The sequence below is a fragment of the Urocitellus parryii genome, chromosome 10 (genome assembly GCF_045843805.1).
Source record: "Urocitellus parryii isolate mUroPar1 chromosome 10, mUroPar1.hap1, whole genome shotgun sequence".
NCBI lineage: Eukaryota > Metazoa > Chordata > Mammalia > Rodentia > Sciuridae > Urocitellus > Urocitellus parryii.
Genome location: NC_135540.1, coordinates 24,954,844 through 24,969,975, shown reverse-complemented (window position 1 = coordinate 24,969,975; position 15,132 = coordinate 24,954,844). Strand labels below are relative to the sequence as shown.

Here is a 15,132-nt window from a genome sequence, read left to right as displayed (position 1 = left end):
AGTTGTCAATGGTTCTTTATTTATATGCAGTGTTGAGAATCGAATCCTTTGCTTCACACATGCTAGGCAAATGCTCTACCACTGAGCCAGGACCCCAGCCCCCATCATAATACTTTTAATTTCCTTTTCTTGTCTTATTGCATTATCCACAACTCCCATAATCATGTTGAAAAACAGTAGTGAGAGGGAGCTTCCTTGTCTTGTTTCTGGTAGTAGATTCTTTGAAAAGGAAAATGACTAAGGCAATAATTTGTCATTTGCTAAACTAGTTCTTCTATTCTTTCTTAAGTTCTTATTTTCTAGTAAGGGAAATAACTTTCACCATATTTTTCTTTCATCTCCATTTTGAGATTCCCCCCCACCCCTTTAACCTATGTGATCTGAATGAAAACTCACTCAATTTCAGGTCTTGTCTTTCCATTCTCTGGTGTTATATTAGATTTCCAAATGGCTTTCCAACAGAAGTGCGTGTTAGATAAGAAAGCTGAGAAGTGAGCGAATGCTTCTGTTCTATGGCTGTTGCATTCCTGGTGGTATCATGCTCCCATTCGATAACTTTCTGCCTGCCTACAAAGGTCACAGTTGGTTCTTTTCATCCCCTTAAACTCTAAGCTACTTCTATAAACTTCTAGCGTTTTCTCACTCTTCCTAGGGCATGAGACAGCTCAGGTTGTTTTTTGGTCCATCTGCCATTAAATTTGTCTTTATTCTACTGTTCCTATGCATTACTAGATTTGGATAACTCTTTGAAGCTTGGTATGCCACTGTGCTGTGCCTGGGAAATGAAGTGTGAGCCTCTTTGTACCAAGATCAAAAAACGTATCTACAGTTTTGTTTATTTTCATCTCCCTCCCAGTACCTTTTGGAGAAGAAGAAGGCGTGGCTTGTGCTTCTCTTTCAGGGGTATATTCTTTCATGGAATTTGATTACTTTTCTTTGAACTACCAGTTTGTTAATTTCATTTTGTTGGAAAAAAAAGGATTTTTAATCAGTTTCACATTTCTATTTTATGTTTGATTTGGTTTATGTTAGTGAAAGAAATTTAGAATCTGTGTTTTGTAGTTTCAGTGTATGGCAATTACGGATTTTGAGAGATAATATATTGTAGACTTTGAATCATGAATTTCTAATTGTTAGTAAATGATAATAAAATATTGTACCTGGAAGAAAATATTGTGAGGGAATGTATAAAGTGGAAATGTAGTGTTATCTGTCCTAGGGCATATCCTATTATGTCTGAATCAGAATCAGAACACAGATTTCATGACCACCTAGTCTTTCCTCAATAATATGTTGCTTTACTTTCTTCTGCTAGATCAGTCAGAGACTACCTACCCTCCATTGTCTACCTGACTTTGAAGTTGATTTTCATTTTACTAGACATATTCATTTTTCATTCTACCGTACATGTCTGTTAGCGTGATCATACCTACACTATTCATAAAATGGAATTATTCAACAAAATCATGGCATGCAGTCATTTTATTTCTGATAGCCATGTTGGGTTTTTCAAAACACAAATGAAGATTGAACAAAAATGGTATAAAAAGAGAAAATGGGAAAAAAGGCTGTGATTAAAAAAAAATGAAGTAGAAAGATATTAATTTAAAATTACATGGAATTTAAAAATTTTAAAAGTTATTATATTCAGAAAATATAACCCAGTTTATGGTGAACAATGGTTAGTAGCTAAGCCTCATATTGTTTAGGTGTTATGAGAGAATGAAAAGATAAGTTAAGAGGTATCATATAGTTAGAATACAAAGGGCTTTGGGGTACTAAGAAACATATCTTAATGTTAGAGGCTAAATTTTTCATGGGTAAAAATATAGTTATAGTCTTATGCCATGTATTTATGGAGCAGTGAAATACAGTTTTCCAGCTCACTGTAGTTCTAGCACAATTCATTATTTTTATTTTTGTCAATCACTAATCATAATTTTTTAAAAAGAAACATATTTCTTAACACTTCATACATAAAACTATGTTTCCAGTTCATTAAAAAGAGATTTGTACATGAGTTTGTGTGTATGTTTGTAGACATAAACACATACATACATGGCTACCTTTATTGGCACTTCTTGATTCTCGGTCTATTTCAATCAATGCAAGCTTTTCCCTATTATATTAATGCTTGTTTTATGTATGTGTTGAGATAAGAATTGTAGAATTCATTTGGTTACACTTGCTGATTGACTTATAGGCTTTTAATTATATATCTTTTCAGTGGATAAATGCTAATGGATAAAATAATAGGTATAGACTTATATAAAGCTAATATCGAGGGCAATAAATTAGTTTTCCAGCTCACAACACAATTCACTATTCTTTCTTGTCTTTTTCCCAATTACTAGTCATCTTTTTTTTTTTTTTTGAAAATATGTTGTATTTACTAATGTGTTTGAACTAAATTGTTTCTTCTCTTCATTTTGGTTAATGTATGTCTTTTTTTTTTAATGAAACAAAAAAATCTGTCTTTGGGTTTTTCTTTTTCTTTTTTTTTTTTAACTGCCTTTCTTATTGCCTTTTTATCCAACTCCCAACTATTTTAATTAAGTTAGTTTATAATGATATAGAACAAAAGGGCAAGATATATGTGGGTAGGCTCATTTAGTTTATGCCAAATAAAGTTACTCTTTGCTTGTTTAATACTTTTCAGTATCAATCTTTGTGTGTTCATAGGGCTGTGCGAGGTAAGCAACATGTTTTATAGAACTTTTCCTTTAAAAACTAAGGTATAAGATTGATGTGGGGATGTTTTTCATGACTATTGTTTTAAAAGAAATAATTGAGTGAAATTTCTTCAGCTATTTTTTGCTGTCTTTTAGGAGTGGCAGAATTCTATTCAGAAGAATGCAGGTCTTGCTTTTATTGAACTTGTCAATGAAGGAAGGTAATCTATTTTATATCCATTTATATTTTGCTTTAAAATGTTATATTCTTCCCATATGAAATACTGATATTTTGGGGTTCTCTTTTTTTTGCAGTCAGTACTGTAATGAATCCTGATATATTGATTATTACAAATATGTTGACATTTAGTAACTTTATAATTTTCTTCATGGTTACATACTGATTGATAAGATTCCGGTCTTTATCTTTCAAGAAATGTGGGTGTTTTGCAAAAGTAAACTGCTTACTCTATTTGCAGATATAAGGAAACGTCAGATTTGTACTTTTTGTGAAGTTGTATTATGTTTATAGAGACCATAATTAGATGCCTGTGATGTCTTGCTTTTATTATAGTCTGACCATAAGGAGAAGTGGGAACAAGTTTTTTTTTGTTTTGTTTTAGAGAGAGAGTGAGAGAGGAGAGAGAAGAGAGAGAGAATTTTATTTAATATTTATTTTTTAGTTCTCGGCGGACACAACATCTTTGTTGGTATGTGGTGCTGAGGAGCGATCCCGGGCCGCACACATGCCAGGCAAGTGTGCTACCGCTTGAGCCACATCCCCAGCCCGGGAACAAGTTTTATTTTGTATTCTGATGTGATAAGAAAGGGAAGAGAGTGAATAAGTAGGTATCATTCCATTTAAAGAGCATAAACAGAAGAATTCAAAGAAAGAAAATTCAGTGGAAAGAAAAAGAAGCAAAAAAAAGTACAGAGATGAAAAGAAATAAATGAGGGGAAACAAATTTGAGTGAAAGAATTAAAAGATCAAAATAAACTGAGTAAATGATGAGTTGACCACATTGATATCTTGGGGTTTACTGATCCAAAGCCTTTTACATGTTTTGTTTTGAGGTAGCTGACGTTGAAAATCCAGAGTAGAGGTTGAAAGGTATGACTGGTTGCCCTTAGAAATAGTGTCCTCAGCAAAGTTATTGTTTCAGGGATATTTCTTTATAGAGTTTTGGCTGATGTTTTGGATTGATCCTATGACTGTAGTAACTGTTTGAACTAATAACTAGGAATTTAGGTGTTCATTTTATTACAGGGTAAGTAGAAATGAATCAGCTTCATTTGATCTTAAATAATACTATTTTTTTCACTTAGAATTGTAACATTTTTAACTTAGATTACAGGTATAAGCTAGTATTAGAAACAAATAAATGAACCTGCAATTATAATGATTCATGCTGTGATAGAAGCAAAGAAGTGCAAGGTACTTTCACACTGAGAAATCAATTTAGTATGGAAGAATCACTTAAAACTTAATCAGAGCACATTTTATTTTTTATTTTTTTGAGCATGATTCTTGAGATAAGTTTTCAAGGATGAATTTGGTTAATCATCTGTACATTAGAAGAATAGGAGTTATGGATAAATTGGAGTATGTTTGGTGAAAAGCATTCATAATACAGGGAACAGAATATTTGAAGCCATTGTGATGTCAGAAAGAAAAAAAGATGTTTTTGTGTGTGTTCCTGTGTGTGTGTGTATGTGTGTGTGTCTGTGTGTCTGTGTGTACGCACACTTGCATGTCCTGTTAGGTGGGAATGTGTTTTGGAGTTGACTGGGCATCTGGATTACAAAAGGCCTAGCACAGAATAATTGGACTTTTATCTAAAGGTGTTATGAAGTCTGTGGCAGATGTTATGTGGAAGAGTGTCACGAAATTTGGTTTTTAGAAAGATTACTGGCAGAAATATTTAGGATAGGTTGAAGGAAAGGAGTCCCAATTGAATTCAAGAACTGTAGCAAGTGATTCATGTAAGAAATAGAGCTAAAGTGTAGTCTATAGTTGGGAAGTAGGAGGTGATCAATAAATATTTCTCAATGAATAAGTGACTAGTACTCTACTCTTGTTTTATTGAACGTTTTCATCATGCCTGAAGGAAGACCTATTTGTTAATAGTCAGGGTTGGGGTTGTGGCTCAGCGGTAGAGCGCTCGCCTCGCGTGTGTGAGACCCTGGGTTCAAGCCTCAGTCCCACATAAAAATAAATAAGTGAAATAAAAGTATTATGTCTTCCTACAACTAAAAAATAAACATTTAAAAAAAAAAACCTTGTTAATAGTCACTTCCCATTTCCCTCTTCTTCTAGCCCTAGCTTGCTAGTAATCTATTTTATTTAGATTTTCCTGTTTGAAACTTGTAACTGGAATCATTCACTGCATGGTCTTTTTGTAACTAGCATTTGATTGTTAGCTGCACATTACTGTAATGAAATGTCTAAGGAAATTGACTCTATGGAGTGAAAGGGTTTACTTAGGTCACAGTTTTAGAGGTTCAGAGAACAAACAGCTTAGTGTAGGCTTGGTGAGGGCCATCCCTTGACTGCTTCACCTAATGGTTAGAAGGCCATATAGTATGTGTCAAAGTTGGGTTCACATCTCCCGCTAACCAGCAGAGATAGACAGGTTGAGTGGTGTCCCACAGCCCTTTCCAGGGCATGCCCCGAGTGACCTAGGGACTTTCCAAAAGGTCTCATCTCTTTATAGTCCGGAACTTCTCACTATACTGCCACCCTTGGGACCAAGCTTTTACTCTTTAGATCTTTGGGGTATACTGATCCAAAGCCTCTTACATGTTTTTGAGGTTCATCTATGTTGTAGCAGTATATTCCCCCTCAAAAAATATTGTTTCATTTCCTAGGTATATCATAGTTTACTCAACCATTCATTTGTTAATGGATATTTGGGTTGTTTCTGGTCTTGGCTATTGTGAATCATGACTCTTAAGAGCATTGCTTGGAGTTTTTAAAAGTTTTTCATTTCAGTGGGTTCATACTTAGGAGTACATAAAAATTGTATGGCAAATTCAATAAATACCAGTATTTAATGATATATTTTTATGTACATATGTTGTTTACATATTTTTAATTTGAATTATTAGTACTTTTCATTTTAAACAACATTCCACCTTCACTATAAATGCATTTTATATATATATATATATATATAAATATATATAAATAAATATATATTTACCCCCTCTTTTTTCCCCTAGAACTGGGGTTTGAACCCAGGGGTGCTCTACCATTGAGCTATATTCCCAACCCTTTTATTTTTTGTTTTGAGATTGAGTTTCATTAAGTTGCTTGGGCTGGCCTAATACTTGGAATCCTCCTGCCTCCTTCTCCCCCCAGGTCTCTGTGAATACAGGTATGTGCCACTTCACCAGGAATTGATATCTTGACATTAATCAAATTATATTTCTTTTTTTTTTTTTTTTTAAATTTTTAATGTTTATTTATTTTTTAGTTTTTGGCGGACACAACATCTTTGTTGGTATGCGGTGCTGAGGATCGAACCCGGGCCGCACGCACGCCAGGCGAGTGCGCTACCGCTTGAGCCACATCCCCAGCCCTATATTTCTTTGTTTTTAACAAAAGAAAAGAATATGTATAAAATAATTTTTTTACATTTATGAAAACATTCTACAGTTTCTAAAGAAATGAACTTCATGTTATTCTCAAATACTTGTATTCAAAATTTCTTATTGCCATTATTCCTTATTATACAAATAATTATTGAAATAACATCTTTATATCAGGTGTTATCATAATTCTCTTGATTTCTTATCTATGTTTATCTTACTCTTCTTAGCCTATGGAAAGCACACAGCCTTTGTCTTTTATTTTATTTTATTTTTTTGTACTGGGGATTGAATCCAGGGACACTTAACCACTGAGCCATATCCCAGCTCTTTTTTGTATATTTTTATTTAGAGACCAGGTCTCTCTGAGTTGCTTAGGGCCTGGCTAAGTTGCTGAGACTGGCTTTGAACTAGTGATCCTCCTGCCTCAACCTCTGAGCCACTGCGATTACAGTGTGCAACACCACTCCCGGCTAGCTTCTGTCTTTTAAATAAATATTTGAAATAAACAATGCTGGAAACAAAACTAAGATTTATTAGTGAAATAGTGGACCTAGTATTTGAAATTTTGTTCTATATTTAAGGGCAGAATATACTTAAAGGAAAAACTCAGTTGTTTATTTTTCTAAATCAGTGGATTTAGTTTTCCAAATAAATAAACGGTTTTTAAATTTCAGTTAAATATTCAGTGCCTGATGTTAAATGATTCTGTGTAGAAATGGATGTGTTTGAGAAGTAGTTTGGAGTATTCAAGCTACTAGACTTAATCCCAGGGGAAGAAGAATAGTAATACGGATTTTTCTTTTTACTACAAAGGCCAACCTTTTCTTTTTGTTATTATGTAAGTTTGACCTGCCTTGACCTCATTTATAGAGTAACTGCTATAAGTTTGGCCCTTGATTAATGTTTTATTAGTGTAAATAACATGAAGACCTTTATAGACAGACTATAGCATCAGGTTTATCAGAGTTGAAGGGTATCATTAGTGAATCAATTACTTAGGTCAGACGCAAGTAATTGTTCTTTGGTAGAAACGTTTCCCTTATCTTACTTGTTAATAAGATACTTTATAAATACATTGTTTTCATAGTTTTGTGTTTGATTATTGACATTTTTCATGTGCAGCATGCTATTTTATATGAATTTATAGAGCTAAAATAAGTAATAATCAGTGACACAATCTTTGATGTCTTTGCTAAGAGGGAAAAAATGTATTTTCTTCTGTTTTTGTTTTGGTACTGGGAATTGGACCTTAAAAAGTTAAATGTCCACATTTTATAGGAAAGAACACTGGTAATCCTGAAGGATAGTTTTGTTTATGGATGTTTTGCTATCTTGAATCATTGATTTACCTTATAAATATGCAAGTAATTGATCTAAAATTTATTGTTTTTTAAAGGCACAACTTAAAATAAATAGCTTTATATTTTAAATGAATGTTCAAGCTCCCTGTTAGAGTGTTATGCTGTAGCATTACTTTAGTAGAAAATAATGTAGCATTAACACCATTACCTTTGATCCTCTTTTGTGAAATCTGAGGGTTCAGTGGTATAGTAATTTACGTGTACACGTTATTATGTATCTTGGACTTCAATTGATTTGATTTGTGTACTTGATTTGACTTTATTTTAGTTGCTTTTTCTTTACTTTATAATGTATTTAATTGAAATTAAATAATGTATTCAGTTAAATTAATCCCAATAACACTGTTGCTTACATTTTATAATTCAGTTATTCATCAGTGAATTTTAGAAGTCTTGAAATTTGGTTTTGCTTTTATGTTTTGCCTTTGTATCTATTTATTTTTATTATTTATAGAGAGCTTATTACTTGCAAAGAATTTAGAATTTTAATATAGTATTATTCTTAATTTTTCTGGTAGCAATGAATCTGGCTGCTAGGTTGCTTCCTTTCTTGCTAGCCTGCTTGTGGTACCTCCAACAAATGTCTTTGAAAGTATTCAAACTCCTGGTGGTGTTCTAGACACTGTGATCCTGGCAGGTGCACTGAGATAGTACTTTGTGATATTCATGATTTGTTGATGGTTCAGACTCTTCTTATAATTTCACTTGTTTTACTTGTATCTTTTAGAAGGAATGAAGCATTGGATAAACATCCTACATATTTTATATATTTTGGTGTCCTGCTTTTATTCTTTACTCCACAATTCTAAATAATTGATGCTGATTTCCTATTAATGAAAGTATCATAATTTAAAATGTCAAGGAATCCTATGAATTTTCCTGTTATTATTCTCACTAATTTTCTTAATTTTTCTCATTATTTCTGTTTAATTTATATTTTAAAGTGAAATATAGACATTATTCCTTTAGCAGATATAATTCATAAAATTTTGATAGTCAAAGATCATGGAAGTAATAGGCTATGGAACCTGACTTTAAAAGTATAATACTTGTTAAGATATTTAAGATCTATGTTTTTGTCTTGAATTTTGTAATTTTAAATACATAAGTAATTAAAATATCCTATAATTCTAATGTAGTATTGCGTTTAGTTTACTAAAAATACATCTTAGGATCTTCCATGGCCACCTGGAATTTTAGTCTTCAATCTGCTGCTGTGGCTCTTCTCTTTCCCCATCCTGGGAAAGCACAGGAAGGGAAGATCATCCCATACACTGCTGGACCCATCCCTTAACTATCCTTGAGGGATAGTGAGTATCATCTCCTTATTCCAGCAGTAACTTAGGCTTGTATCTGAATATATAAATAGCCCTCATGAAATACATGATGTTTCTAGTACTGACGTACTTGTCTGGCTTTTCAAAATTTAGCTGCTTAGATTGCATTTCTGCTTTGAGTGTTGATTTGGCAGGTCTAGCATTTTCCTTTGGTTCTCTAGATAGAATAGATTACCACCAATCTCTGTGGAATGGCTGAGCGGAATGAATGGAAGGGAGACCAAGAGGGAAAAAGGAGGATAGAAGAGAAGGAGAGAGGCCAAAACACATTTCATTTTATTCTGAAGCCCTTTGCCATTATTGTTGCTGTTTTGGGTAATAGTCAAAGAGGTGAACAGTGTGGCTAGAATATATTCTTGTATTAACAGAAAAGAAAAAACCATTTTTTTGGTAGAGAAAATTTGAATCAAAGTAGAGGTTTTCTTTTGGAGTATTACCTAAGCACATGCTTGTTTGTTGCAGTATTGGGGATTGAACCCAGGGAACTTTACCATTGAGCAACAAAGCAGCCCTTTTCATTTTTTCTTTTTTAACTTTTGAGATAGGATCTTGTGAAATTGTTGAGACTTGCCTGGAATTTGAGCTCCTTCTACCTCAGCCTCCCGAATAACTGGGATTATAGGCCTGTACTGCTACGTGCCTGGCTGAACCATGTATTTCATTTAAGTTTTAAAATTATATGTGTAGTAAGTAAGAAAAACTCCAATTAAATAGTGATAAACAGTTGTTTGGATAGAATCTTATTTTTTGTGTAGAGTTAGAGGCCATTGTTCCAAAGATGAGTTGAACAGAGACTTTCATTATCTCTCTCTGTTTCATCCCTGGGACAAATTGATGTAGGAGTTTGTGTGGGAAGTTGATAATGAGTATATGCTGTTCTTTTCTCTTAGTGATTAGAATATTTAAATTTAAATTAATGTTCATAATTTTGGGCAGGTTTAATAACTTGTCAGAAAGGATTAAGTTTAATAACTTGTCAGAAAGGATTAAATTTTTTCCCTTAATTAGAATACACGTTTCTTATTTCATCATGTGTTTTGTTTTAAAACAATGGTAAATTATTATTATTATTTTTTAATTTTTAGAGAGAGAGAGAAAGAGAGAGAGAGAGATTTTTTTAATATTTATTTTTTAGTTTTCAGTGGACACAACATCTTTATTTTTATGTGGTACTGAGGATCAAACCCAGCGCCCTGTGCATGCCAGGCGAGCGCGCTATCACTTGAGCCACATACCCAGCCTGGTAAATTATTTTTTACTTTGAATTTTCTGATTGATCAATAGTTTTTAAGTAGTATAGCATATACTTCCTTTAACAGATTTTGTGTATGGTGGCTTTTGGAAACTTAATATGGAATTTTATATTTAAATGATTTTTGTTTATTTTTAAGCTTGTTTTGTTCTTATTGGAGTAAAATAATGGTTCTGTATTTGCATTGAGCTTTTTGATCCCCCTTGGAAGTACCAGATTCCACTGGATTTCAGGTCAGTACAGGACTTGTGGTTTACTATTTCTCAGGCCAATAATATATGACTTTGGTAGATGATGGTTTGGATACAGAATGTATATAGATCACACTTATTAGCTATGTAATATCTCTCTCTGTCTCTGTCCCTTTTTTTTTTTTGACATGGTACATTCCATATTGCAATATCACAAAAATCTTCTCTCTCTATGTGTGTATGTGTGTGTGTGTGTATGTAATATATAAAATATATAAGATACATATAATATATTGCATATACATGCACATACATAAATGGTTTATATTTAAATGGAATAATTTACAAATTAATCAAAATGAGTATTGTACAAAAATAGGAGTTGAATTAGAGGAATAAAAAGGAAAATATCTAAACTGAGAAGCATTAAATGAAAATAAAATGAACATAAAAGTGTTTCAGACTTCATTCAGCAAATATTTCTGTACAACAGATACATGCTAGTCCATATTCTGAGCTTTGGAAATTTAGCAAAGGACAAAATAGATATCCCCTCCTCTCAAGTCTTAATTTAATTTGTAAAGATACAAAATGAAAATGTTGGTATTATGTTGGTAGGCTCTGAGAGTTATTGAGAAAGTCAACAATGGGGGTGAGGGGGTCTAGGAGCAGTCTGAGTCAGGATGCTGCAGTGTTGAATAGAGTGGTGAGTGGATCCCAAGGGTGAGTTCTGATGAAGTCCTGAGGACAAGGGCAATGAACCCGGTGGGAAGATGGGAAGTGGCAGAAACCTTGCAATAGAACAACACCCTGAGGTAAATTCCAAGTGGGGACCCAGCAGAGCCCTTTTCCTTATCACTGTCTTCCACACATTACTTCGTCCACACATCACTGTCTTCCCTCTCTTTTCATGTGTATTCTTGAGAATAAATCCTTTCATCTTTCTGAAAGATTCTTTGATTTTGAATATGTCAGCTTGTGAACTGGCCCTTTTGCTTCCATCCTGGCCTGTGTAATACTTTGAGTTGTTTTGAAATGCTCTAGGAGGGGTTACTATGCAAAATAACTTTGGAAAAACAAGTTGATATCCAGCTATGTGACATTCATATTCAATTTGACATTTGTATTAAATTACTATGCTCTTGAATTATCAGAAAGAAATAATTTTATATAGCATTGGTATTTCTATTTTATTTATAGTAAAGAATATGGATACACTGTAGTCGCCCTAATCAATGACATTGTTTTCCAGAATTGGATAGTACTTGGGCTAGATCTCAACTGAGAAAGATCGGTGTGGGCCTTAAATGTGTGGGAAGCCCTTTAAAAAAAATTTAAATTATCCTTTGTTGGTCACCAACCTGTTTTTTCCAAGAATTTAATCTTGTATATTTTATAACGTTAAAGCCTTTTTCTCTCTTATTCAAAGTTGTTAATGAAAGCTTTAACTCAGAAAAAGGAGTAGCGAAACATCAATTTAAACATTTTTGTGGTATTGAATTATTTAATATGCTGAAAGAGGGATGGGAGAGAAACAATGTATGTAAGCAAGCAGGCAGGTACATGGAGAGTTAGGAAATAATGCTTCACTATAAGAATAAAGATTATGTTGACTTATGGAGGTGATAGTCTCAAGTGGAGAAAGAAATCTTTAGCATTTTTTTTTCTCAGTTTTGGTTTTTGGCCATTCTCTGAGGTTAATTCTAATGAAATTTCACTGTTAAGAAGATTACCACTTTAAGAATATAACTTCCATATTCTCATTTCTAGGGTATGGTAACATGGTAACTTTGCTGTCCCATCAATGGTCATGTTTAGTAGTGAAAATCTGACAGTTGCTTCTATCAGGGGTCACAGAAAGCCCAGGAAGCAGCAATAATATTGGAAAACTCTTGGTGAAAATGTGTGGAGGTGCTTACCCACGGTGTAATCAGATGTGGACAATGTGCTGTAATGCAGTTATGGGAGATGGTTGTCATCATTACTGTTATTTATTGAACCTCTAGTGTGAATCTTTTCCAGTTGGTCACTTGATAGGGCTGTTTGTTTCCTAAGGCTGACACAAGCAGGTTTTTTTTTTTAATCCTCCTTGCACTGTAGGCATAAATTATATGTAGGTTTTCTTCTTAATATTAAAATATGTGAACCATTTTGTGCTCTGTATTTAGAGACTTAATCTATTTATAGTAAACACAACATTATGAGACAGCTTGTTTATTAAAACTTTAGCTTTGTTTACTTTTAATTTTTTGTTTGAAGGAATAGTTTGTGCAATTGTTAGATAAAATCTTACTTGCTAAAAAAACTGTATAATCCTCATAATTAGGAAAGTAAGCATGTTGACAAGGAAAATTGGCCCCTTAAAAGAATAAAACAACAATAACAACATACCCAAACAACTACTCCCAAAACCCAAAAATACTATGTAGGTGACTTAGTTTAACTTGTGAAGTCATTTTTATATTTTTCTTAATGGAAAGATAAATTATATTTCTAACTAAAATAGAGATTATGTAGTCAGGACCTTCTAAGATACTGATTTAAAACCATTTTGTAAAATGTGAAGGAAAATATATGTTTTCCATTTTCTATGAAAGTATTGTTAGTAAATACTATATATCTATATATCTATATCTATATATATATATATACTATATATATATCTCCTAATCAATTTTTATAATATACTTTTAAATGAATAAGGTTAGATAGTTATCATTTTGTATTATTCAGTAAAAATATTTCAAACTTAACTTTCCTTTTTATTCTAATATAAAAGCTATAGGGTTTTACTGTTAATTGCTTATTTAAATTTATACTTAAAGAGTATTTTGTTCTAAGTATTTCTATAAATAATGATTGAATATAGCCTATCCAAACAGTACCTCTTAGTTGCTGTGATTGTTTAAAGAAGAAAAAGTGAAAGATGTGACTTCCTAACCAGTTGGGAAAACAACATACAGTGAATACTAGTAACTCTTTTATAGAATAATTTATAAATAAGTATAATATATGCTATGTATACAATAAGTATTAGGTATGAGTGACATAAAATAATGATATTTATATTCCTCAAGAGGAAGATGTTTGAATTCAAGTTTAAATAGTTTTGGATGTAACGAAATGATTTAAAAAAATTGGAAGGTTGTTTATGACCTTCTTTTCTCTCATTTAGTCTATTTGTTGAGTGTGTACCATGTTATAAGTATTGTTTTGGAGTCTGAAAATGTAGCTCTATTTAAGACTGTGTTGTCATAGAGGAGAGAACAAATAATAAGCAAGTAAATAACACAACACAGATAGTAATAGTAATGCTTGTATTGTATTTGGGAATATCACTTCCATATTCTCATTTACAATACAATATAATAAAATAATTATTTAATTTTTAAAATAAGGTAATATTATGAGAGTGAAGAGGAGAAAATCTGTGTCAAAAGACCAATGCAGAATGATTAGAAAATATTTTTGGAGAAGACAGACTTGACTTTAATATTTTGAGGTGAGGAAGCAAGAATAAAGTTCTTAGGAGAGAACAGTATTTGTGTATTACTAAAAACAAATTGAAGGCCAGCATGACTAAAACAGATGAACACGGAAGAGAGTAATAAGGCTTGGAAACATCAGTGAAGTATTCAGTTTTCAGATCATATATGCTGTGCTAAGAAATTTAGATTTAATCTTATTAAGAATGCACTGTAGAGTTTTAAACAGAGGAGTGGCATGATGTGAATTATGTTTTTTAAAATTTTAATATTAACATTTAATGTTAATGTTGTTTAAAAATTATTTTTAAATAGATGGAAAAATATGGGCTGGGGTTGTGGCTCAGCTATAGGGCACTTGCCTAGCACGTGTGAAGCATTGGGTTCAATTCTCAGCACCGCATATAAATAAATAAAATAAAGGTCCATCAACAATTAAAAATTATATAAACCAAAGATGGTAAAATATGCTTAACATAGCTATCTTAATCATTTTAAAGTGCACAGCTTAGTGGCATTATTAGGTACGATTATATTGTCCATCTCTAGAACTCTCTTTTCTTTCTTTTTTTAGTACTGGGGTTTGAACCCAGGGCCACTTTACCACCGACCCCATTGGCATCAGTTTTTATTTTTTATTTTGAGACCGGATCTTGCTAAGTTGCTTGGGGGCCTTCTGAGTTGAGGCTGGCTATGAATTTGTGATCCTCTTGCCCCTACCAAGTCACTGGGATTACAGGCATATGCCATCATGTCTGGCTCTAGAACTCTTCATCTTGCAAAATGGGAACTCAACCCATTAAACAAAAACTCTCCATTCTTCCCTCTCCAAGCCCCCTCATAACCACCATTCAATTTTCTGTCTGTATGAATATGACACTCTAGATATGAGTGGATCATACAGTATATTTCTCTTGGTGTCTGTCTTATTTCACTTAGCATTATGATCTCACAAATTCATCCATGTTGTGGCCTGTGTCATATTTTTTTAAGACTGGATTAACTTATTGTACATAGAGATGCTTCTTGATTTATGATTATAAATCGAGAGATATTGTCATCAAAAATCCCTTTAATATCTAGCAACATAGTATACTGTAGAGTATGTTTATCATTTACTCTTGTGATAGTGTGGCTGATGAGCTTTGACTCCCTGCTGCTCATCAAGGCCACTGCCCAATATAACTAGAGAGTATCTTCCTTCATATTGCTTGCCTGGGAAAAGATGAAAATCAAAAGT

At 32.7% G+C, this 15,132-nt stretch overlaps 1 protein-coding gene across 4 annotated transcripts in view; it reads left to right on the top strand.

The window, feature by feature from the left end:
* Positions 1 to 15,132, top strand: part of Lrba (LPS responsive beige-like anchor protein) — a 683,057-nt gene that overhangs the window by 230,168 nt on the left and 437,757 nt on the right. For all 4 annotated transcript variants that reach the window (XR_013344428.1, XM_026384651.2, XM_077803581.1 and 1 more), the window contains exon 35: positions 2,829 to 2,893. Coding sequence is in view for 3 of the 4 variants with exons in the window: in XM_026384651.2 (XP_026240436.2) it covers positions 2,829 to 2,893 (65 nt within the window). In the remaining variant the exon portion in view is untranslated. The remainder of the gene's footprint in view (positions 1 to 2,828; positions 2,894 to 15,132) is intronic.